Genomic DNA, 26641 nt, shown 5'->3' with positions numbered 1-26641 from the left:
ATGCAAGTTTTTAGTGAGCTATAAAATTGTCATATTAAAAAATGTTTTTATAATAAATATGCAATAAGTTGCGATGTTATATTTATTCATCAAGTGCACTTGAAATAATATTTACCCGATCAATAAATTAAATATTAAATTAATTACTTCTCACAGTTAACTATTAAACATTTCAAATTTCCATTTGACCTTAATGGCTTACAATATTTTGAATTTTCCACTTTCCCTCCATCTTTGTTTATATCGTTTTCGCATATAAAATTTATGAAAAAGCTAAATTGCAAAAATTAAATCAAAAAGCTCATTTTACTTGCAGGATAACGATTCTCGGAATAAGTACTTACAAAATATTGTACAATCAATTTTACGCTCCTTCCGTCATCGCATCGTCACTCTCGTCAGAACGAAATATAATTTCAACCTTTTTTGTGTTCTTTTGCAGGTATTGGAGCAAAATAATTAAACCACTGTGAAGCAGCATGAAAGGACTTTCTCTGTTCTACCCTCCAACCGACCATTGCCATAACCATTACCGTCCCCATCAGCATCACCGGCACTGACGAAACTCAACGTTACTTTCCGCACGAAAATAAAATAAACATTTTGGATTACCTTGACATCATCAAAACGAAATTATAGTTTGCCTTTGCGTCAAAAAAGATCCTGCAGAAGAAAATAAGCCCACAAGATGGTCTTGAGTTGGCAATAATAAAACCCTTCTCGTCGTCGTCGTCGTCCGTACCGTAATGAGACAAAAGGGAAGAGATTTGTGGCGATGATGATAAAGAAGAAGATGACATCCACAGCCTTAGCCAATATTCTCAAGAACACTTCAGAGTAATTACAAGAAATACATTTAAGTTTCGGAGCCAAAGCAAGGCAACCCCAGGCAACCAGGACTCAAATATATGAAAGAAGAAGACTGGGCCCTTGAGAATTCTAATGGTGTCCGCATTAGGAGCATTGTCCGTAACAGTTTTACGATTATGGCAAAACATTTAGCCATATCCTTGGATCTGATCTTAATTATCATTCACCATCTTTTGACGATAAGTTTCGCCAACACCACCTTCGTCGGTGGTGACCAAAGGTCTAACCTAACCAGAGTGAAGAGCCAACCACCAGAACTAGACACAATCAACAATAACGGTAGCCAAAGAATATCGGAGGTAGAGAATCCAAATTTCAATCAAAGCTTAGTCGATAAGCCTGCATGTAATCAAAGTGGCGATAACAATTCTGTCCGTCCGTGTGTGAAAGCGGGCAAACCCAAAGCACAAACTAGCCACCCACCTTTCTTGTACTTAGAACAACCATCAACCAAAGGACACTCGTCCTCATTTTCATCCTCGTCCTCGTCCTTATCTTCATCCTCACCTGCGTCATCTTCATCGTCGTCATCATCATCATCGTTGTTTTTGCCAACTACAGTAAGCAATCTTCAGTGGAAGTTCAACAGAGCAAAAAAGGTGAAAGCAAAGGATACTCGTCGTGAGTTGTCTTTGAGGATGCACGTTGCCCACGGTCAACCTCAGCAGCAACACCTCATCAACCAGCAACACCAATCGTTTCCATTCAAAGTAAACCAGGTGTTCGAGAACGAACGCAAATTTCGAAGTGGAATCGCAAGCAATGGCAAAATCGTTTTGTTGGGATTGTTTGAACTATCGACAAGACACGGCCCCAGACCGGATGGACTAAGTGAATTGGGGGCGGCCATGATGGCTGTGCAGCATATAAATCGAAAACGACTCTTGCCGGGTTATACACTGGAGCTGGTGACGAATGATACTCAGGTGAGTGATTTTTCTCTATATATTTCGTGTATTTCTTTTTCTTTATGTTGCTTATTGCTTTGCTTTGCTTTGTTGTGGTCCCTTTCAACGTCCTTCAACAATTCCAATACCTATTGCAGTTCTCTAGTTCTATTTCTGTTCAGATTCAGATAAATGGTGAAAAGCAGTCATAGCATTTGTGGGAATTATGGAAGACTCACGGGCCACCGGTCATAGAGTACTTTCCAAAGGGTGGTTAAATTTTAAGGGCCGATGTTGATTTTGAATAAAACACAAATTATTTAAGAAATTAGTGTCATTTCTTTTTGTTATGGTATTATTGGTATGATTCAATTAAGTTTTGAACCAAATATAGGCCAACTTACCATCCGGACCTCGGCGGCACACCACCATCTAATGGTCCAAATTATCCTTGAAGCTGAAGCGTATTTGAGGTTCTATGCCGTAATGTGCAGAACTATCTTATCATATAGCTCTTCAACTTTGCTGTCTAATCGACGTACACGTTTTTTTTTAAATAAGCAAGTCACACCGTCCCGTTGAAACGACACATCGTCTAGATCCATATCTTCAAATTTGGGCAGTAAAAATTTAGTCATCACCTCACGATAGTGAACACCATTCAAAGTAACTGCCTTACCTGCCCTTTTTTAAGAAAATACGGCCCGATTATGCCGGCAGCCTATAAACCACACCAAATATTCTCTCTTTGTGGGTGTATCGGTTTTTCGACAACCACTCGCTCCCGAATGCGGCAATTCTGCTTATTGACGAATCCACTGAGCTTGAAATGTGCTTCATCAGCATCACTAAAGATAGTTTTCGTTCATCACTGTTAAAATTTCTTACCATAATTCTGACCATTGAGGACGTTTGAAATCGTCAAAAAGCTTTAGTTCTTGTGTCAATTGCATCTTGGAAGCGTGTAAATGCAAGTCTTTATTCATAATGTTTATCAAAGACGAACCTGAGAGGTGCAATTGTTGAGCACAACGACGAGTTGAGGTGGACGGCTCTTCAGCCACACTATTGCAATAATTTCTGCAGTGCGAGCTGTACGAGCAAGCACTGTTGTTTTCACACCTCATAAAGACCTTATTTCCTCAAATTGTTGCATGATTTTTCGGATTGTACACAAATCAAGATTTAAACGCCCATTTTCATAAAAAGCCTGAATAACTTTACACGTTGCTCGATTGTGTATCTTTCCATTGTTCAAATGGGATTAGTTTGACATTGATAAATTGAGAATGAAGTGCAGAAAAAAACTTGACGTTTAGGTGTGGTTCACATTCAACATCGATCCTTAAAATTTAACCACCCTTTACAAAAAAGGTATACACTATAGTTTTTTTTGTATAATATTTAACATTATGGTAAAAAGTGTGTTTACTTAGTAAAGTGCAAAAGGAATCCACTAATGAAATATTCTCATTAGTGGATAGTGGAAAAAGATGGAACCGTTTAAAATCGATTGACTATGGTTTTTATGACTCCAAAATGTTATAATTTTCACATTAATTTAATTTGTTTTTAGAGAATGAATTATATCAGAAATGTACACTAAAAAAAGTCCAATAGGCATATCCTATATGAGGTTTTCATTGTTAGACTTTTATGTATGTCTTAAATTTTTGAATTTTATTTTTAAGAAAAATCAAAGTATGTTTATTTCATTTAATGGACATCTATGAAAAACGACGTATGTCAAAAGACCCAGACTGTAGTTGCAGAACTATGTCTTTTTTATGAAATTTTTCAATATCAATTCTGACATTTGCGACTGCATGTCATTAAAGTCCATTTTTTAATTCGTTGCTTCGGTTGTGGAATATTGACATAGAAATTTAAAACGACTTAAATCAAATGGAATAATCGGGAAGACCAGCCTGCACGACAACACTTCTGATAACGGATGCAGGCTCATAGATTTTGCTGCGAGGCGAAACGTCATGGTAGCCAGTACGCGTTTGCCACACCTCAATATCCACGAAGAAACTTGGAGTTCTCCAGATCAATCTACCGTCAACCAGATTGACCATATTGCGATCGACGCCAGACACGCTTCCAGCATCATGGATGTACGAACTTTCCGAGGAGCTAACATCGACTCGAACCACTACCTCGTTGTAGGCAAGGTATCACTTCGGATTTCCAGACCCAAGGCAAAACAGGGAGGTGCTGGGAGAAGGTACAACGTCGAACGGCTACAATCGCCAGGATCGCCCAATCCTTTTCCGACCGAGTAACAGGTAAGCTCTCTCGAAGTTCTCTGCAGCCAACACAATGTATCGAAAACCAGTGGCAACATTGCCAAGATGCAATCAGAGAAGCCGCCTCTGATAAGCTGGGTTTTAAACAGCCACCAACAAGGAACCCCTGGTTTGATGAGAAATGTCGGCAGGCAAATGCTGCATAAAAGGACGAGAGCTGCTCACGAGCTTTATTAGCAGAAGAGAGAAGAGGAGAGATGAACACTGACTTCTCAGAAGGAAAAAGAGAGGGCATGAGAAGCGTGCGGTCGAAGATGTTGAGAGGCATAAAAGCAGGAATGAGGTTCGAAAGTTTTATGAACAGGTGAAACAAAATTCACAGGTACATAAACCTAGAACCGAAGGCTGCAGAGACGAATGTGGAAACATCATAGTGGAACCGCAGTCAATGCTGAGGATATGGAAGGACCACATCTGCAGACTGTATAACGGCGACGACGAACTGAATTCCGCTGTCAGGCGAGATGATCCATTCTACATAGACGACGAAAACCAACAATCCCGTCCTCCCGACTTAGACAAAGTAAAGATTGCCATATCTAAGCTGAAGTCTAATAAAGCCGCTGGAGCGGATGGCTTGAATGCCGAGCTCTTTAAAGCAGCTGGAAATAAGTTGGTTAGGATCATGCACCAACTTATCTGTAAGATATGGTCGGAAGAAAGCATGCCCGATGAATGGAACCTCAGTATTGTTTGCCTGATCTTGAAAAAAAGAGACCCTCTTAGCTGCACCAACTATAGAGCTATCAGTCTACTTAACATCGCCTACAAAATCTTTTCTGCCGTAATATGCGAACGTCTGAAGACCATCGTCAGCAACCTGATAGGAAATTATCAGTGTGGTTTTAGACCAGGAAAGTCCACAGTTGATCAAATATTCACATTACGGCAGATCCTGGAAAAAACCCAAGACAACCAAATCGACACCCACCATCTTTTCATCGATTTCAAAGCCACATATGACAGCATCTACAGGGACGAGCTGTATAGAGAAATGTGTAGTTTTGGCATCCCTGCCAAACTCGTCCGTTTTTGCAGGATGACCATGGAGAATTCACGCTTGCTCCATAAAGGTTGGAAACAACTTAACAGAACCTTTCGATGTCAAAAAAGGTTTTAGACAAGGTGATGCGCTGTCATGTGATTTTTTTAACATCGTGCTTGAAAGAATAGTGCAGAGCTCACACGTCAACACTAGAGGCACTTTCTTTTAAAAAGTCTGTCCAATTACTGGCATATGCTGATGAAATTGACATAATCGGAAGAACTAAGAGTGATCTCAATGGGGTTTTTGTGAGTATTGAAGAAGAGGCGACAAAAATGGTTTAACGGTTAATGAGGGAAAAACAAAGTACATGCTGCCGTCAAGAAAGGATATACATCACCTTCTTCTTGGTCATAACGTCACCATCGATAGAAGTAAATTTAAGGTAGTTAAGAACTTTGTCTACTTAGGCTCCGGTTTAAACGCAGAAAACAACATCAGCGCTGAGATCAAACGCAGAATAACTCTTGCTAACCGCTGTTTCTTTAAGCTAAGAAAGCAATTGAGTGGTAAAGTCCTCTCTCGGGGGACCAAAGTGTGGCTATATAAGAGCCTTATCATCCTCGTCCTTCTATACGGTGCAGAAGCATGGACAATGACAAAAGCGGTTGAAAGCACCTTGGGTCGATTCGAGAGAAAAGTTCTTCGTGTGATCTACGGTCCCGTATGCATCGAAGGGGTAGCCAGAAGGTTAAAAGTCCAACGAATAAGATGGCTGGGTCACGTAGAGCGCATGGAAACCAATGCTCCGATCCAGAAAGTCTTCGAATCAACACCCACAGGACAGCGCAGTAGAGGAAGACCGCGGATCAGATGGCGCGCACAAGTGGAAGGTGACCTCACCCAACTTGGAGCTCGAAACTGTATACATCTAGCTAGGGACCGAGCTAAAAATACGGTCGGAGAAAACTCAATTTGAATTTTAAAAAAGCACATTCATTTATCACCAGATTTGTAAAAGTGACCAAGAGCATAACATTAAGAAAGAGAGAAAATTAATAAGTTTACTATGAAGAACCTTCATTACTTTTCAAAGAAAGTTATTGTAATCGCTGCGGTTTTTAGAATTATAAATTTTAACTTTTCCTGATATTTAAAAGCCTTTTAATACTAAATGCAAGAGTTTTAGAGAGATGTCTACAGCAGGTGTCAGAGATATCGACTCTAAATGATTCCATTAAATATATATTTCTCATACAAATTAGTGATACACGAACTTATATACAGCGTTGGAAAAAAAAATAGACTTGTGATTATTATGTTGCTTCTTCTTGGAAATAGAATTGAAACAAAATTAGAATGATATTCTTTTTATAGCCAGAAAGTAACGTAACGGTAAAAGTATTTAACATTTGTCGAGTATTTTGTATAGGCATTCTTATTATTGGAGAGACCATTTCAAACAGCTGCTTAATGGTGATGAAGTCATAGATTCCGCCAGCGAGCAGCCATTTGGTTGACGATCTAGAGTTCAACCCACCCAGCGTATTATGTGAACGCCTAAAGCCATTTACTGACGAATTAATTTGCCCTTACCATTGCGGCTTCAGGCCTGGAAAATCTATCATCGATCAAGTTTTCACTCTACGCCAAATCCTGGATAAGACCCAAGAACATAACATCGAAACCACCATCTTTTCATCGATTTTAAAGCAGCTTATGACAGTGTAGACAGGAAAGAACTATACCGTGCCATGTTGAGTTTTGGCATCCCTACCAAACTGACACGACTTATCAGGATGACGCTTTAAAATGCTCGTTGCTGCTTCAAAATTGGAAGAGACTCGACCGAAACCTTCGAAACCACCAGAGGATTTCGACAAGGCGATGCTCTGTCATGTAGCTGCTTCAATATTGTTCTTGAAAGAGTGGTGCGCAACACCAACGCCAATACAAGTGGTACCATCTTTCAAAAATCCACAAAATATCTTGAATATGCAGATGACATCAACATTATTGGAAGAACCAAACGAGCAGTGACGGGCGCTTTCTCTTATGTCGAGTCTGAGACAAGGAAAATGGGTCTTGACATTAACGAGGATGAAACAAAGTATTTACTGTCGTCAAATAGAGTCGATTTACACCATAGACTTGGTCAAAATGTGACAATTGACAGGTACAACTTCGAGGTGGTAAACGAATTTATCTGGGCACTTCTGTTAATTCTACAAATGACATCAGCTCGGAGATCAAACGCAGAATTACCCTTTCGCGAAGTACCAAAGAGACAGTTTACAAAACTTTAATCATCCCAGTTTTGCTCTATTGTGCCGAAGCATGGACTCTCTTTCAGGCGGTTGAAGGATCTCTTGGTATCTTTGAGAGAAAGGTTCTGCGTACAATCTATGGTCTGGTTTGTGTCGACAGGCAAAGTAACATCTGGCGGAAAAAATTTAATCAGGAGCTATACGAGCTATACAGCGACTTGCCACTTGTCCAAAAACTGCGTGTTAAACGCTTAAGATGGCTAGGGCATTTCGAGCGAATGAACATCGAAACTCCAGCCAGTAAGGTATTCAACGCAAAGCCTGAAGCTGGCGAAAGTTATTACTTGAGGCCCAGGAGCACAATGCGCTGTAGCGCTAACTAAAGTAAAGTAAAGTACTCTTATTATTAATAACTGCCTCCACTGTTCGCCCCACCGAATTAATTAATTCTGCATATGTCTCTACGGGTATGGAGTACCATTCTCTTTGAATTTTCGACAACAAGTCGTCTTTCTTTTAGGTTTTACAATCTCCGATTCTTCGCTCCATAAGTGTCCAATTGGGTTTAGGTCAAAGGATCTAGACCATAACATTGATTTTGTTTTATTCGGGTCATTATCCTGCATGAACTTCCATTGGATTGGCACCTCCTCTTTAGTTAATGTAAGCATAATTGAATTTAAGATGTGGACATAATCCACATAGCACATCTTATCTTCGATCCAAAATATTGGGCTAACATCAGATGCAGAAAAGTATATCTTTTTTCTTCGAACAGTTTAAGGTTTCAACCATCGTTTTTCAGCTTGTCTTAGTGCTTTTATATCTTTTCGTTCAAAGGGAGTATAATGTTGTTTTCAACTAAGAACATAACTGTTACCTTGTCAAACCTTGAATTCAATTCTCAACCATTCAGCTCTTCAAATGTATTTGCAAGAGACTTAAAACGTTACACTTTTCTGTCCTCAAATATTTCGAAATCTTCGGCTTTTGAACAAAAATTTCTTATTTAAAAACAAAACAATTGTAACTCACGAATTCCGTGATTTTGCCTGATACAAAATGTTAAGATATAATAAGATGTTAAAATCGTTTAAAATTAGCTAAATCATAAAGTGCTTAAAATGTGTTAAGGATATTACGAAATCGTTTAATATTTTGAAACATTTGCCTTCAATTTAACTGTATGTTCCACAAAGTAAATTTTTTAGAAAAATCCAATTTTCAGCTTTTCAAAAGAAAAATAATCTACAAAAAATACTAAACCCCATTGCTAAAAACTGAATCAATGAAAGTATTGACTTCAAATAAGAATGCAAATTTCAAGAACAAGAAAAGGTATGTATAGGTATGCAAAATATTGTTGGCAACTCTTTGTATTAAGAGTTCTACTCGGAACGTCGAACTTGTCGAGTTGTAGAAGCTGAGTAAGGTCAATGATTCTCGAGAATCTTCTCCAGATGAGTCCTGAAACTTATCCCTCTACCTTCACAGAATCATCACCCCTTCTAACATAAACAAGGTATACAAGCTAACGTTTAAGTCACTAACTCCCATTCCACCTCCCACGTTGTAATGGCGAAAAAGCTTTACAGCACTCTTCTCTCCTATGCTCCTTCTCACTCTAGGTAACCTTATCGCGTCCTAATCTTTTCCTCACATACAGGAATGATATTCTTAACATCAACTGACTCCTCACCCTATCTCTTCCTCTCCAACCACCTTATCTTATCTTTATTGGGCTGGATCTAAGGTGTTAATCGACAGTGCCTATGATCAGCCTGGCTGGGGGCCCAATTCAAAAATAGCCCAGTCTCTAACGGAGTATCCGGATACCTGGCGACCTACGGATTAACTGGCCTTATCTATATATGCGAATCTCTGTACAGACCCACCTCTTTTCTTCGCCTTTCGTGGGACCACAAAAACAAAAATGAAAAAAAACAATGAGACCGGTATCTCTTCAAGAACGGGCTGCAGTTTGCCGTCAAAGGCTGTTACCGTATCTCCTGCGGCCAAGACAGAGAAGGGAGCAGTCGCAATCCATGGACCCTCGTCTGCTATTGGTAGCAACGACAGTAGTAAGGTATCGATACCTAATTCCAGTAGCGGCAGGGTCGTAAAATCGAAAGGGGAAACTCTCAAAAAGCCTTTATAGACAAAGGCGAAAAGCGGCTAAAATCCTTAAGGCCTCTGGTGCATCATCGGGGGCTGAAAGGACACCTCAGCAAACCGCTTTCGTCGAATGGGCTAAAAGCATACTTGCTACAACAAGAACCAGTAAGGACTCTACGTCTAAACGAGAAAGGTCTCTTGGGGGGGGCGTACAGACACCAAAACGGCTTCGGGTGCAGAACACCAGCACTCCCCTCAATCCCATCAAGAAACAATCCAGTTTCAGTGACGCCGCGAAGAGCAAAGTGTTGGTTGCGATCATTGACAGGAGCGATGATGATGGCACAATATCGGCTGATCGTTGGCAGTTGGTCAAGGTTAAGCTCTCGGGTGGCTTTTTAAGCATTTTGAGGGAGCTTCGAGAACCACTACCTTCCATAAGAGATGGGGGTTGGCATCAAGGCCATGTCAAACGCATGGTTTGTAGCGACCAGAGGTCTTGTGACTTACACAAGCTCGCTGTCAGCCTATTGGTTTGGCTAGGTGCGAAACTCGAGGTTGTCACTTAGGAAAACATTCCTATAGCAGACCTAGAGCCCGCATTAGGATTCCAATCGAACCTGCTGGTATTGAGGACATTCTCGAGATGATCAAAGTTTGTAATCCATCCCTTCCGACGCATAACTGGAAAATAGCTAAGCTAGAGAAAGTGAAGGAACTAATGCACGACGCTGCGAGGAGGGCAAGAACCAGGTGGAAGTACATCACCACGTGTCAGGTCACAAAAAACAACTTTCCAACACTGGTTTTAAAACGCTCAAGGTGCTTGCTCTCTCTAAGCAGATCGCATATAAGCTCGATAATAGGTGTCATAAGCGGAAACTGTCGAATAGGAAAGCACGCCACGCGACTAGGCGTATTCTCAACTGATTTTTGCAGAAGCTGTATAGACGAGGAAGAGGAGAAAACAGTTCTTCATCTTCTCTGCACATTCCCTGCTCTGGCTCGAAAACGCAAGAATTACCTTGGAGTGTTCGTATATAACGATCTAAACGATCTAAATCATATCAGCATAATCAGCCTCTCACGTTTCGTAAGGGACTGGTTCCATTGAGCTCAGGAGAAAGCCTTAAGATTCATATGGTATCACAATGGGCCATTAAACTTTCTTAAGTGTGTCGGGTTCCATCTTTGACAGCCACTTTAACCTAACCTAACCTAATATTATCCTATTTATGCTGGATATCCTGCACGTGACCTTTAAATAAAACATTTTGGTATACAGTAGGACTTTTTCATCCTACCGATCCGAGTATAAATAATCAAAAGAAGAACACCTTTGTTTTTGTTGATATAAACATGGCAACTTATTTTTTTTATAAAAAAATACCAGATCAAAGCCAGTCATTCAAAAACTCATGGTAGGAAATATAAAAAGTTTTAAGGTTTAATGGTGTTTTTACTTTTGATTCCATGCTAAGAAGATTTTTGACATATGGTTTATGTGGATAATTGAGGGATCATGTTAAAAACTTTTGACTTTATGCTGTGCTGACAGCTTAAAACTTCATTTCTTGTCGCACTTAAATATTCTGGACAGTGGACATCCTTTGCTTCGAAATGACAGCTTCTGCTTCAAGCGTTTTTTTTTTAAGCTTCAAGCTTTACCTATTGTGTTCAGGCAGAAGAGGAAAATTGTGCGTTGTATTTAATTGCTTGTTGTCATGTTTTCTATGCACCTTCGATCCTACATTCCCTTTAAAAATATTTCGCCACCTCTCGTAAAATTATCGATTCAATATTATAGTCTTTTCTTGTACCCATATGTCTATCCCCATTCTCAAAAATTCATATTTTTGTTGAATCATTTCAGTGTGATCCTGGAGTGGGAGTGGATCGATTCTTCCATGCGATTTATACACAACCCTCAACCCGAATGGTAATGCTCCTTGGTTCCGCCTGCTCCGAAGTAACCGAAAGTCTGGCAAAAGTTGTACCCTACTGGAACATTGTACAGGTGAGTGGATGTATAAGTATTCAGGAATCCATATATATTTCCTCAGGACCATGAAATCCCAATCCTATTCTAAATGACTTAACTTATAAAATGTGCTTTACTTCCTCAATAATCGATTTAACGAAATTGTTCTTTATACTCGTGCTACATATAATATTCCTTCACATGTACATACGTATAGCCTAGAAGTTGCAAAAGGTTCGTCCTTTATTGTTTTTCACATTTCAAAAGCATCCTCCCATATTCTTTCCTTCGTCCTTCCTTACTTATGGATTTAATGTAAAGATGTTAAATGTTCATGCAATGTACCCCACACTCGAAATTAGGAAAGAATTACTCCACTCGATTGCACAACACCCTCGGTGCTTGGTGCTCGGTGTTCGGTGTTCGGTCTTAAACGAACGGAACAGAACAATTTCAGAGTTAAACGACATTGAAGATGATGTGTTCAGCATTTTATGAGAAGGTTCATTAAAGTTTACACACACACACATTTATGTACATACATATTCTTATATGCTTGCAGGTATCTTTTGGGTCGACATCGCCGGCTCTTAGCGATCGTCAGGAGTTCCCATATTTCTATCGCACTGTTGCTCCAGATTCATCTCATAATCCAGCGAGAATTGCATTTATTCGTCGATTTGGCTGGGACACGGTGACAACATTCTCACAGAATGAAGAGGTGCACTCGTTGGCCGTGAACGACCTGGTTACAGAACTCGAGGCAGCGAATATTTCGTGTGCAGCAACCATCACGTTTGCGGAAACGGATTTTCGAGAGCAATTGCTTCTTCTGAGGGTAAGTTAATGGGACAGCACTGAAGTCGCTGCACCGAATGTTTAGTGGTTTTTGACTTTCAACGAAGAATTCCATTTGCCACAAAAGTTAAGTGATAGATTTAGCCAGAGTGTAGTTTAGGTGTAGTGGCGTAAATAGGGGTTGGTGTGTTAGGGAGGATGTCGTTGAATTTGGTCTGGTGGTAGATACGCGATACCATCTCCATCTCCAACTCACCTCACGTAAGTCGTCGTCATATAGTTTACTTATATGTTTGATGCTCTTCTGGGAAATTTAAGCTCTAAAATGCTTTTGGGATAGTTTAATGTGTAATGATGCCCTAGCACATTTTGTAATACAGCTAAGTGCAAGTTGCCATGTGCTTTAACATTTAACTTTCGTCGCAACTTAAAGTACGATGATTTAAAATTTTCATTTTTCGTTCAAAATATCTATAGATTTTTAGTTTTTTCCATTTTCTTTAGCTAAGTACTGAATATAAGAAGTTAGATGGGTCAAAGTCACAATCATGTATGTAAATAATGCAAAACACTTCTTGAAGTTCACACTTTGCCGTTAAAAACAAAGTAACACTCCAATGATGTCAATATATCAAACGACTTGCAGCCTTAACAAAATGGATGAACATAAATGGAAATTTTCAGTTATTTTCCTGAAAGTTGATTTGTTAGGTTTTCTTACCTGCTATTTCGACACAAAGGCCTCTACCACGCACAACAACTTACTTACTTAAGGCCTCACCCAACAACCTTCTCCATCTAGCTCGGTCCCTAGCTAGATGTCTCCAGTTTCGCGCTCCAAGTTGGGTGAGGTCACCTTCCACTTGTGCGCGCCACCTGATCCGCGGTATTCCTCTACTGCGCTGTCCTGTGGATGTTGATTCGAAGACTTTCCGGGCCGGAGCATTGGTTTCCATGCGCTCTACGTGACCCAGCCATCTTAGTCGTTGGACTTTTACTCTTCTGGCTAAGTCTACGTCACTGTACAGCCCGTACAGCTCGTCGTTCCATCTTCTCCTCCAGTCCCCTTCGATGCATACGGGACCGTAGATCACACGAAGAACTTTTCTCTCGAACCGACCCAAGGTGCTTTCATCCGCTTTTGTCATGGTCCATTCTTCTGCACCGTATAGCAGGACGGGGATGATAAGGGTCTTATATAGCAACACTTTGGTCCCTCGAGAGAGGACTTAACCACTCAATTGCTTTCTTAGTCCGAAGAAACAGCGGTTAGCAAGAGTTATTCTGCGTTTGATCTCAGCACTGGTGTTGTTTTCTGCGTTTACAGCGGAGCCTAGGTAGACGAAGTCCTTGACTACCTCAAAGTTACGTCTGTCGATTGTGACGTTTTGACCAAGACGTCGTTGTTGTATGTCCTTTCTAGACGACAGCATGTACTTTGTTTTGCCCTCATTAACTGTTAAACCCATTTTTGCCGCTTCTGCCTCAATACTCACAAAAGCCCCATTGACATTACGATGAGTTCTTCCGATTATGTCAATGTCATCAGCATATGCTAATAATTGGACAGACTTTTGAAAAATAGTGCCTCTAGTGTTGACGTGTGAGCTCTGCACTATTCTTTTAAGCACGATGTTAAAAAAATCGCATGACAGCGCATCACCTTGTCTAAAACCTTTTTTGACATCAAAAGGTTCTGTTAAGTTGTTTCCATCCTTTGCACAAACGGACGAGTTTGGCATTAATGCCAAAACTGGACATGGCTCTATACAGCTCGTCCCTGTAGATGCTGACTTATGCGGCCTTGAAATCGATGAAAAGATGGTGGGTGTCGATTTGGTGTTCTTGAGTTTTTTCCAGGATCTGCCGTAATGTGAATATTTGATCAACTGTGGACTTTTCTGGTCTAAAACTAGGACCTATCAGGTTGTTGACGATGGGCTTTAGACGTTCACATATTACGGCAGAAAAGATTTCATAGGCGATGTTAAGTAGATTTATTCCTCTACAGTTGGTGCAGTTTAGAGGGTCTCCTTTTTTCAGGATCGGGCAAACAATCGAGGTTAAATTCATCGGACAACAACTTACTACTTACTTCCTTAGGTCCTCAGTCCTGTTAAGACCGTTGAGACCGCCTTAAGGGGCATATGGCCTCTACTACCCCTGCTCGCCATCGTGTACGGTTTCCGGAGATGTGTTTTAGCTCCTTCCAACTCTTGTCTAGTGACGCTGATTCCGCCTCGACTGTCCAGTTCCATGTGCTTCTCGGTCGTTCAGCTCTTCTTCCTTCTTGTGTGAGCGGATTCTAATCCATTGTCACTAACGTCTTCGAATTATAGATTCTAAAGGTTCTATTCTATTCACGATTCTATTCTATTTGCAGCTCTCTTGTAATGGCTGAAGTAACCTTCGAAGTGCTGCATCCATAAAGAAGCACAGAATCAACGTTTGTGCGAAACAGTCCTAGCTTTGTTCTTAAGCTATAGAGTTATTCCTCCAAATTTTTGACAGCATACCGAACGCCGCTTTTGCTCTGCCAATGCGGCAGATGACGTCTTGTTCGGTTCTGTCTTCGACGGAAACGATACTTCCAAGTATTGAAAGCTCTCCACTTTTTCACCGGTTGCGAGAAAATATTTATTTGAGAGGATGGTCGGGTTCCGAGGCTGATCATTTTTGTTTTACCGGAATTAATTTTCAGCAACAACTTCTGATTCTCTCTCCACATTTGTGTCATTTGATGAAGATCCATGATCCTACGAAAGAGTAAGCAAACATCGTCCGCGTAATCGAAGTGCTTTAAATAGGATGTCAAGTCCATTGGAAAAACAAGACATTGATTTTTGTGATAAGCTTTCTTTTCTTTTCATATTCTTATTTTTCTATTAACTTTTACAACCCAAAATTAACTGTGAACTCTTAAACTATTAAGACTTTTCTTTTCACGTACTACGCCATGATTGTGGCCAGAATAATCGACTGACTTTTTATTATAACCGAAACAATGTTTTAAAATATGATGAAGAAGGAGGAATCATGTTTTTACAATAACTGACAGTTGATGTTTCAACAAATAAATTTTTCACCCCAAACCGTCAGTCATGTTTACACCAGTATTTTTTTAAAGATTTTAAAAATGTTGTTTTATGTAAAATATGTCCTTAAATTTCATCCGGATTGGCCAACAAAACAGTTATAAAAATTTTTGTTGATAAATTTAGACAGAACGATATTTCTTGTTGTTTGAGACCTTCATCGAGAACCCAAAAGACTATGACTACCTCCTTCCTCAACATTAGATTACTGCCTTTTACGAGGAAAGTGTCTGCACACAAAAACGGCTGTTGTACTCAGACCATCTTCCAGTGTAAATTTCATATGATTTCACCAAAGACTCAGACCAACAAAACGAATGTCTAAAACTTTTACGGAAGATCCGATGGAAGCAACAAAAAATATGATGTACGAAAACACAAATGCGTCTTACAAAATTCTTTCAAGGAAAAAGAAAAAGAATAACCACTATCCCTCATGATTAGGCTGAACGCAGAAAGAGAGAGCAGCTTTTGTTGGAAATAATCGCTAGAACTAAACGGCATACCTTTTGTTAGGAAAACAGAAAAAACTGATAGCCGATCAAGTTTTAACAGTTACTTGGTAATCCAGAACGACTTTTCCAAATACAGTTTGCTTATCTTTGCGCCGAAAACGAAATTATGGATCAATCATTCACAATTTAAGAAATAGCTACTGTCCTTTACAAATTCAATCTTCAAGAGCTATTAATTTCCGGATAGCTTCGGCAAGAATATCATTTTTCCAATTTTTATGGAAGGCGAAGTAAACGACCCAACAAAATGTCATAAAATTCTTTACTAGACAGACTTACACTTTAGTTTCAAAATAAAAATCTGCTAAGTGAATATCAGGCTGATTTCAGAAAAGATTACTCAACGGTAGACAATATATTTTCATTGACATGTATTGCCGGAGCATTTCTAACAGAAGAAAAGAAGTTATACACGTTCTTCTTTCACTTCAAATCAGCTTCGATTCAATCGATCGGAAGCTAAGCTGCTTAGGTATATCCACAAACATGTTAAATACGCTAAAAGGGCTCTTGGCGAACAACCAGACAATGGTATGGAATGGTATATAAAGATTAAAATGGTTCCACAAGACATCAGGTCTTAAACAAGGCTGTCTCCAGAGCCCAGTTCTATTTTCCCGGATGATCTAATACTTTTTTACCCGGAGGGTTTAGTTTTTCTGGAGAAACAATTAAAGCACTGTAACCTATGGAATCTAAAAAAAATGTCTGGTTCTCTGAAAATACAGCTACCTATATGCTGCACCTAGAGACAAAAGTGGCGACACTCTACATATAAATTCATATTCAAAATGAATTTAAAGAATACAAGTTACAGAGCTACCAACCCATCGGCTACCTAACATAATCGTTAGACATCTGCTTTTTCGGAAATCCCCATCCTTTGAAAAGTGGACTCGACTTGGTCTTGAGCATGACATCCAGTTACTAGAGTCAGGCATGGAAAATTGGAAAACTTAATGCCAACTATTACTATTGCTTTGAAAAATTGAAGCTGGTTTCGCCCTAAATTTTCAACCACAGATTCATATTTTTGCTATACAAATTCGGAATATTTGGAGGTCTTTTCCGGTAGAATATGTAAAAAACTAGTGGAAAGTTTGCCCCGACGCACTGTGCCAGTCCATAATTGATAATGCATTAGATTTGACTTGCTACAGAGGTATTTGCATTGAGTATTGACGACCAAATTACCAATAAATTTGGAAACTTTCGAAATATCAATTGTTGTTATTATTTAACAGTGACCACGGCGTTATGTAACAGACTGTAAGTGGTAGAAAATATATGGAGAAAAATGTTAAGCTGAATAAGTGTTTTGTGTACTTTAAAGCATGCATGCATTCGACACTGGTTATAGGCAGGGGTCTTCAGGATGGTATATAATACATAAACTTTGACAAACATGCAAATCAAAACAGCACTGGAGGAAAATTGGCAATCAAAATGATGTCGACGTTTTTCACAAATTAAAATATTGATCTTTTCTCTTAATTTCAAGTCTTGAACGCTACTGTCAAAATGTGTAGGTGTTATGGAGTGCAGACGTTATGGGTCAGTCCCACATTGAAGAATTTAAAGCTGTTAAAAAATATTTCTTAAAGCGACTGTTTCATTTACTGAACTCTACTCCAATTTATGCCATACATGTAGAATCTGGTTTACCTCCCATTTATCTGCAAAACTTGAAAGCAGATTATTTTATAAAAGGCTTGATAGATCAACCTCTTTAAGATAATTCAGAAACTTTTTCTTTGGGGGAATGGGACAAACTGGCTTTATCGCATGACAGCACACTTTTGTTACCTTAAAGATAAACGTTCCCAATTGGCAGGACATATTTTCAATGATCATAGCTAAAGTGAACTACAAAATATATGATCAGCACTTAACTTGATCATCATCATAATCCTATTGACTGTTCTACAAAAGCCTACCAGAAAAAATTATTCCAATAGTAACTACTCATCTGAGGTGATAAGCACCATTTTAAATCAATATTCGGGTTATTAGATCTGAATTTAATACCCCACAGAGCAGATCTTTAGCAAACCTGTAATCTGTGCAACAGAAGAGAACCTGAAAACATCTTCCATTTTATTATAGATTGTCCTATATTACAAGAAATCCGAAGGTCATGTTTTTAGAAAAGTTTAACGTCAAAATATAGTCTACGAAACAGATATGGACATTAAAATAGAAACAACAAACATTCTTTTTCAAGTTGGGTCTTCGGTAAGGTTTAGTTAGGTTAAAGTAGCCAAGATGGAAACGGCCATTTTAATGGCCCATTGTGATACCACATGAATCTTGAGGCTTCCTCCTAAGCTCAATGGAAACAGTTTAAGTCCCTTCCGAAACGTGAAAGCAACTGTTTCTGTGTTTATTTAAATGTCCATACATACTAACTTAAAGTGACGCTACAGTCCGGGGCGTACCTGGGACTCAACCAACATGCGTTTCCAGCCAGCCAAGCTGGCTGAGGTCTTCACCCACCTGAGTGCGCCACCTGAGTCGCGGTATTCCTATACTGCGCCGTCCCTCGGGATTGGATTCGAAGACCTTCCAGGCTAGATCGTTGATGTCCATTCGCTCTACATGACCTAGCCATCTAAGCCGTTGGACTTTAATTCTGCTAACTAGGTCAGTGTTGCTGTATAGCCCATACAGTTCGTCGTTATATCTTCTCCTCCATTCTCCATCTATGCGTACGGGACCAAAAATCACCCGAAGAATTTTTCTCTCGAAGCATCCTTAGAAGTTCTCATCTTTTTTGACAGGGTCCAGGCCTCAGCGCCATAAATGAGAACCGCGATGATGATGTTTGTTTATAGATGGTGATTTTCGATGATCGAGAGAGAACTTTTCTTCTCAACTGCCTTCTATGTCCAAGGAAGCAGCGATTTACAAGAGTTATTCTTCGCTTGATATCAGCGCTATTGTCGTTGTCTGAGTTTATAGAGGTACCTAGGTAAACAAAGTCCTAAACTACTTCGAAGTTATAGCTGTCCATGGTGACGTTTTGTCCAAGACCTCGTTGTTCAATGACCTTTTTTGATGACAGCATATACTTGGTCTTGCCCTCATTGACCACTAAACCCATCTTCTTTGCTTTCGTCGCAATGCTCAAAAACGCTCCTCTGACATCACGCTGCGATCTTCCAATTATGTCAATTTCAACTGCGTATCCGAGTAATTGGATGGAGTTTTGGAAGATTGTGCCTCTAGTGTTGACGGTTGAGTCTTGCACAAATCTTTCCAGAACGATGTTGAAGAAGTCGCATGACAGAGATCTTTTCCGACCTTGGTAGAGCAACGTTCATTCTCCACCGTCATTCTACACAAACGGATAAGTTTGACAGGGAAGCCAAAACTAGACATTGGTCTGTAGAGCTCTTCCCTATGGATGCTGTGGTAAGCGGATTTAAAATCGATAAAGAGATGGTAGGTATCGATTTGAAGTTCCTGGGTTTTTTCCAAGATCTGCCGTAGTGTGAATATTTGGTCGATAGTGGGCTTTCCTGGTCTGAAGCCACACTGATATGGACCTATCAGGTTGCTGACGAACGGCTTCAGGCATTCACATGATTTGACGGAAGGGATCTTATTACGATGTTCCCCTGATCGTCTTTACAGATGGTCGGTTCGTGGCTGGTACCTTTGGAAGGTTATTTTTACCTTTTGATAAAATTTACGAACCTCATTCCTTTGGTGGAACAATCGGGAGATACAGCATGCACGACACCACGTCCGACAACGGATGCAGGCTGTATCTCCCGATTGTTCCACCAAAGATGTCTTCTCTTCCTAGCTTGGCATTAAAATGTCTTAAAATAATTTGAATGACATAACCAGGGCACTGCTCATATGTCTTGTCCACGAGCTCGAAGAATATGTCTTTGGTGACTTCAACTTTCTCCTCTGTTGGGGCATGCGCGCATATTAGGCTTTTATTGGCGAATTTACTTGATGCGGATTGTCGTGATGCACTCGCTCACACTGTTGAAACTCAAGACTTTTTGCCTGAGTCTAGTTCCCACAACAAATCCACACCCAAATAGAAGCTGTGTTTGTTCCCGGTAGCAGTCGCCGTAGTATACATCGCATTCTTTTAGTTTGTGTGTGGCCGGACCATCCCATTGCACTTCTTGGATTTCGGTTATATCCGCCTTGCAGCAGTTTAGGGCTTCCGCTAATTGTTCGGCTGCACGTGGCCTGTTAAGGGAACTAACATTCCACGTACAGACCCGAAGTTCGTTGTCCTTTTTTCGTTTGCTTGGGTTGTCAACAGTGAATCTATCCGTATCCGGGGCTTGTTGGTGCTTCGCAACTAATATATTTTGTACGTGGTCAGGAAGTCGCCCCGTCGGCACAACCCCCAACCTGGAGGACCGGATCCTTGGTATAACTCCAAGACAGGGAGCCGGATAAGCCGACGCTTGTGTCCTTTTGAATGCACATTTCTACCATTTGAACATGTCCATATCTGTATATTAAATGACTCTCGGGATATGTTCATTAGGACATATCGAAATCGCTTCTGAGTTACCAGATATTCCATAATTTAAAATTGATAGCCTTTGTTTTTTCAGTAATCTAAAATTACAATATTTCATGTTGCAAGTTATTTAATTATTTCTACTTTTTATTTTATTACATTTTCCTTGTATGGAATGTCATATCTAGCAGATGGCAAATTTTGACCTCTCCATATCCTAAATTAAGAAAAATCTATCGATCTATCACAGTTTTATTTGTGAATCTTAAAGTTCTCTAAATAAAGTCTTACGACAGGGCTTGGTAGCTGATCAACAAAATTGTTCAATAGAAATTAATTTTATTCGTCATGCAAACATGTTATGTGCTAAAGACATATGTATGTATGCTATACGAATGTTCTAATTACTTATTGAAAAAAGAAGTTCTTACCTACCACCATCTATTTTCTTAAAGCAACGTAAAAAATACCTTAAATAATAACGTAAAACTCATTTCATGGCACTCAAATGCAAAAGAAAACTACAAAAACCCTTAACAAATCTATGTACATCACAAAAACCTTAGTTAAGTAACTTCCTTGGTATACAATTCATACAAATCTCCCTTCATGCATCCCACACAGGAACTGGATACCAGAATTATCATTGGAAGTTTTTCCCAAGAGCTAGCTCCTCGAATTTTTTGTGAAGCACACAAACTTCGTATGTTCGGCTCTGACTATGTTTGGATATTACATGAGGAGAGCATGGGACCACCGTGGTGGGACAGGGTCCCACAAGCGTGTACAGTTCCAGAGCTACGAGCAGCTGTCGAGAATCTGATTATTGTGTCCAGCCACAATAGCATTGTTGGCAACAACAGCAGTCTCAGTGGATTGGTGAGTGTTGAAAAGGAACTACTGACTTTGAACTGCACGTGTGATAGACATAATTAAAATAGTTACCCACCCGCAGAACAACGCCATGTTCAACAATGAGCTTATGACACAATTTGATATAAGCAATGTAGTGTCGAAATATGCTCCGCAAACCTACGATGCCGTTTGGGCTATAGCACTGGCGCTGAGAGGTGCCGAAGAGCATTGGAAGCGAGATGCAATCCAATCGAAACTGGATCGGTTCGATTATACCCGCAGTGATATGGCTTGGGAGTTTTTACAGCAGATGGGACGATTGGACTTTCTTGGAGTTTCGGTAAGTTTTCAAGAATAAATCCTCTAAAATGTGGCGTAAAATTCATCAATCTATCAAAATTTAAGAGACTTCCGCAAAAATGTCAATTCTATATTATATAATATTTTTTCAAGAAATGAAAAAATTTATTTTTTTTAAATTTTATACTCAATTTATTGCAGGGTCCAGTTTCATTCAGTGGTCCAGATCGAATCGGTACAACGGCCTTCTATCAAATTCAACGAGGCTTCCTCGAACAAGTAGCTTTGTTCTATCCAGCCGAGGATTTTCTAGATTTCAATTGCCCCAAGTGCTTTGCCATCAAATGGCACACTGGGCAGGTGCCAATAGCCAAGCGAGTGTTCAAAGTTCGAGTGGCCACGGTTGCTCCATTGGCCTTCTATACAATTGCCACCCTTTCGTCGGTGGGAATAGCTCTTGCAATAGCGTTTCTAGCCTTTAACCTACACTTTCGAAAATTAAAGTAAGTAATATCTATAAATATATAAACCTTAGTAAAAGTTTATACCTGTGCATGTTGAGGGTAGGTGTATAATTGAAATATCCCATTGTCGCTTTTAAAGCCCCCACCCTACCTATGAATCCTGTGGGCTTTTTTCACAGAAAAAATAAAAAAATAAATCTTCTTTTTATCCGAAAACTCTCTATTGGTTGGTTGCACATTTTCAGGGCAATCAAACTTTCAAGTCCGAAGCTGAGCAACATTACCGCCGTCGGCTGTATCCTTGTGTACACAGCCGTTATACTCTTGGGATTGGATTACTCAACGCTGCCATCGGCCGAGGACTCATTCTCAACAGTTTGTACGGTAAGTTCATATTTTGTTCGTTTTTTCTTCTAGTGTTTCCATTTAAAATACAAATTGATGCAATCTTGTGGCTTTTTTAAACTTTTACCTCCTCGACTCGACTGGTTGGTGATGTTATGAAATTTCAATATATGCTACATAGTTAGTGGTTTTCTTTTTATGAAACAAAGTCCCTAACCGCTGGGGGATTTTATGTAAGCATCGTGGTTGATGATTATTGGAATATTTACTCAGCTAATTAATAAATCGATTCATATATTAATTGAATGGAATGATGCAGAGCGAGTGATGCTTTGAGGATCCTTGAAATATTTCGATACGTATTAATTTCGATGTGCCATCGGCACCGCACCGGGAGGGTGGACTCAATACGTTATAGTTAATTTTAAACAATTCCACGATTATAGCAGATTAATTAATTAGTTTGATTTAAATCATTTAAATTGAGTAATTTAGTGAAAATGTGTTATTGTACTTTGAATTCACGACTTCACTTCTATCCATTAGCTGAAGAGATTATTGATCCATCGATGGTGTTTCATACTTAAATTAAATATTTAATAAATATAGAATGTTGCATGTACCCATGGCCTGATGTTTGACATGCCAGAGGTTTTGGGATGAAGTTTTTTTTTTCAAAGATACTTCCTCTTGCAAGAAATTGATTAATCTTCTAAGAGTAATTATTATGCTTCCCCTAACCATTGTGATTCGGCATACGAAATGTAGGTTAGGTTAAGATGGATGTTGAAGGGAAAACCAACGCACTATTGTCGGTCCATTGTGATAGGCCATGGATCTTAAGACCTCTCTACAAGCACTTGGGGGTAGCTGTGAAGCGTTTGAAACAATAGATGTTGGAATTTCTAAGATTACTATAAACATTGTACTTAAAGCCTTCTTCTTCATTAATGCAGCTTCTTCAAAAATCGTTTGCAAGTTCCCATTAAGCAGTGTCCAGAAACGACTCTTATATCGGAGCAAGCGTTTAGCATCTCTCATTGAATCATGCGTTAGCATAAGTTAACAAGTAAGCTTCAATGATGTTGAAGTCGTTGAATATCAAAGGTTAAGTTGTTCCATTTTTTGCAAGTTCGTCAGCTTTACAATTTTCTGTAATGTCCCTATGGCCCAGTACTCAAATAAGGTGAATGTTGAACTACTCCGCCCCTCCACAAGAGATGATATACTTCCTCGGTAGCGACGCAGACTCCAGTGCAGATATGATTCATCTGGGAATGGAAACCTTTATCCCGAATAGGGTTAAAAGTATTAAACTCGAGGTTGAATCATGGTTCGATTCGAGCTGCAAAGAGGTTATCAAGGAGAAAGAGATGAGTTTCCGGTGTTTTAAAGCCAATTCAACTGAGAAAAACCGGAAAAAACTTTAAGCAAGCCAGGAGGGCCGACAAACGCCTATATTTGAAGGACCAAATTTTTACATGACCAAAAATACTGCAATGTCCCAAAGGCAGTAAGAATTTTTGGTCATTTGTAAAAAACAAAAGGAATTCTTCCTCTTCTTCGGTTCCTACGCTTGTTGTCAATGAAACTCCTTTTGTTAGCTCTATTGATAAAGCCAGCCACTGATCTAATAAAATTTCACCTTATTAGATCAGTGTCATGACTCCCCCACATCTAGAACGTGGGACTAATCTTTTTTCGTACTCGAACTGTGGCGAGAGTTCTTAAAGATCTCAACATTCATAAAAACGCTGGACCAGATGGTATCCCCGCTATTATTTTGAAGAGGTGTTCTTCCACGCTGGAAAAACCACTGCGTAAGCTTTTCCATCTATCCTATTCTTCTGAGCTGGTTCCGAGTACTTTGAAAACTGCATTTGTTCAGCCAATCCCAAAAAAAGGCGAATTTTCTTCTCCCACAAATAACCGACCGAAGCACTTCCTTCTTTCTAAGGTCATAAAAAATGTTGATTAATCATCAGCTTAAGAAATATCTTGAGGAACGGAAGCTTCAATTGGTCCACTGGTGATCTTATGGTTTATCTCACCGAACAGTGGAACAAATCTTTACATCGTTTTGGAGAAAGTAAGATTATTGCACTTGATATTTAAAAGGCATTTGATAAAGTCTGGCATCTTGCTCTCTTATCGAAAATGCGTTCTTTTGGAATCGACGAATCTCTTCTTTGTTGGATTAGAAATTTTCTTTCGAAAATTTCAATACAAGTTGTTTTGGACGGATTCAAGTCTGAAGCTCATAAAATAAATGCTGGTGTGCCCCAGGGTTCCGTTTTGTCTCCGATCCTCTTCCTCATTTTTATAAATGATCTCCTGTCTGCTACTTCTAATCCAAAACATTGTTTTGCTGGCAATAGCACTCTTAGATTTACATATTCGTTTCCAGACTCACAACCTTATTTTTCGGACTCCGACCTACACAACAATGTACAATGGGGGAAAAAAAATCGTGTGGAATTTAATGCTTCGAAAACATAATGCTGTCTTGTATCGTTAAAGGAGAGATAAACCCTTATTGCCACTATCTATGAGTGGCACTTGCATCAATGAAACGGAAAATCTTGACATCCTCGGAATTTTTATCAGCAACCACCTTTTGTGGAGCGATCACATACGCGGTGTTGCCAAAAATGCAGCAAGATGTCTAGGTTTTCTGAGACGTTGCAAGAAATTTTTTTCTCCGTCTGATCTGGCTACAATCTATAAAACCTATATACGTCCGAAACTTGAATATAACTCTCATCTCTGGGCTGGTGCTCCAGTAACTTATTTAAGCCTCTTGGACAGTATTCAAAAAAGAGCTTTTAAAATGATTGGTGACATAAACACCATCAACTCGTTTACATCACTCGAACATCGACGCAAGGTTTCTTGCCTCACCCTTTTTTACCGTTATTTTAACGGACTATGCTCTAGTGAAATAGCCAGTTGCATTCCTCCCCTTAAACAAATTAACCGTAATACCCGCGCCTCTAGGAATGCCCATCAGTTTACCCTTGAGCCCAACTTCGGACGTACTATGAAGTACAGAGATACTTTTTTTAGCCGTACTACGCGAATGTGGAACGCCTTGCCACGCTCTATCTTTCCCTGTCATTGCAATGTTCAGAAATTTAAAACCAATGTACACCGACACCTCCTATCCAACCCTTCCCTCTTTTCCTAATGCTCACACTGTGTTTTGGCATATTGAAGGTATACAAAACCCTTTTATTCTTCGGTAATTATAAAAAAAAATTAAGAGAAAATTTAACAAAAGTTCGTAAAAAATAATTTCCGACTCAAATATCTTTACAAAAAATTGAGATAAGGACTTACAACTTATTTTATCTTATAAAAATTATTGTTTTCAATATTCGGAAAAATTTTAGGTAAATCGAATTGACAGTTAAAAAAAAAACCTAAACCAAAAAGTTTATAGAAGTTGGTAAAATTGATTTTCGACCAAAAAACTTGGTTATAATTGGTACTTGAACTTGGTAAAAATTTACTTTTGACTTAAATAGCTTTTCAAAATTTAAAAATATTGTCTTCAAACTTTTTTTATTTCACAGAAAATATTGTTTTCAATATTCAATACTTTTTTTTTTAAAATCCGACAGTCCGTTTTTTCATAAGAAAATAAAATCTACAAGAAATAGTACGCAAATTTGGTAAAAATTGATGATCGGTTCTTGATATCTCTCAAATTAATTTCATTCATTCAATTTATAAAAATTTAAGAAATGGTGATTTTATTGGTTAATATTTGTTTTCGACTAAAAATCAATATAACAAAACTATTTTTTTGAAACTAAATAATTTCTTTATACGAAAAATATTGTTGTTAATTCTAAAATTTTTTTAGAATAATTCAACTGACACCTTTTTTAATAAAACACGAAAGCCTACAAACCTTTTAAGCAAGACAAATCGACAGACGGGATGGAAAGTTATCAGTGTGGGTCGCATCCCAGAATCTTTTTTTCAAAAACTTATTTTGAATATGCAAATATTTATCGCTTTTTATCCGTGAGAATCAAAGATTTGCCGTTCTGCTATAGTTTTCTCCACAATTTACAAAAAAGGGTTGATCGAAAGTCGTTTATTGGCATAAACATGGCATTTATTTACTCATAGTCTGATTTCAATTCATTTTGGCCCGGATAAGATGGGGCATTACCTATGAACAACGGAGCTTTGTTGGGCAATCCTTGCTCTTTTAAACAGTCCCTGACCTAAAGTAGAAGTTTGAAATCTTTATTAAATTCAGTTTCTAACCTGTTTTACGAACGAATGGTGAAGCCAATTTTGAAAAATGGCGGTTGACATCCAATACGATTTGAAGCAACTG

The 26641-nt window shown here is 39.1% G+C and overlaps 1 protein-coding gene across 1 annotated transcript in view; it reads left to right on the top strand.

Annotated features, from left to right (window-relative positions):
- The first annotated feature begins 448 nt into the window (after window positions 1-448).
- Window positions 449-26641, top strand: part of LOC129952728 (gamma-aminobutyric acid type B receptor subunit 2) — a 45730-nt gene continuing 19537 nt past the window's right edge. The window contains exons 1-7 of the mRNA XM_056065530.1: window positions 449-1796; window positions 11310-11453; window positions 11980-12255; window positions 20948-21202; window positions 21279-21518; window positions 21680-21981; window positions 22188-22326. Of these exons, the coding sequence (XP_055921505.1) occupies window positions 909-1796; window positions 11310-11453; window positions 11980-12255; window positions 20948-21202; window positions 21279-21518; window positions 21680-21981; window positions 22188-22326 (2244 nt within the window). The 5' untranslated portion in view covers window positions 449-908. The remainder of the gene's footprint in view (window positions 1797-11309; window positions 11454-11979; window positions 12256-20947; window positions 21203-21278; window positions 21519-21679; window positions 21982-22187; window positions 22327-26641) is intronic.

The sequence above is a fragment of the Eupeodes corollae genome, chromosome 3 (genome assembly GCF_945859685.1).
Source record: "Eupeodes corollae chromosome 3, idEupCoro1.1, whole genome shotgun sequence".
NCBI lineage: Eukaryota > Metazoa > Arthropoda > Insecta > Diptera > Syrphidae > Eupeodes > Eupeodes corollae.
The sequence above is the reverse complement of the archived record's forward strand: the minus strand, read 5'-3'. Positions and strand labels throughout refer to the sequence as shown.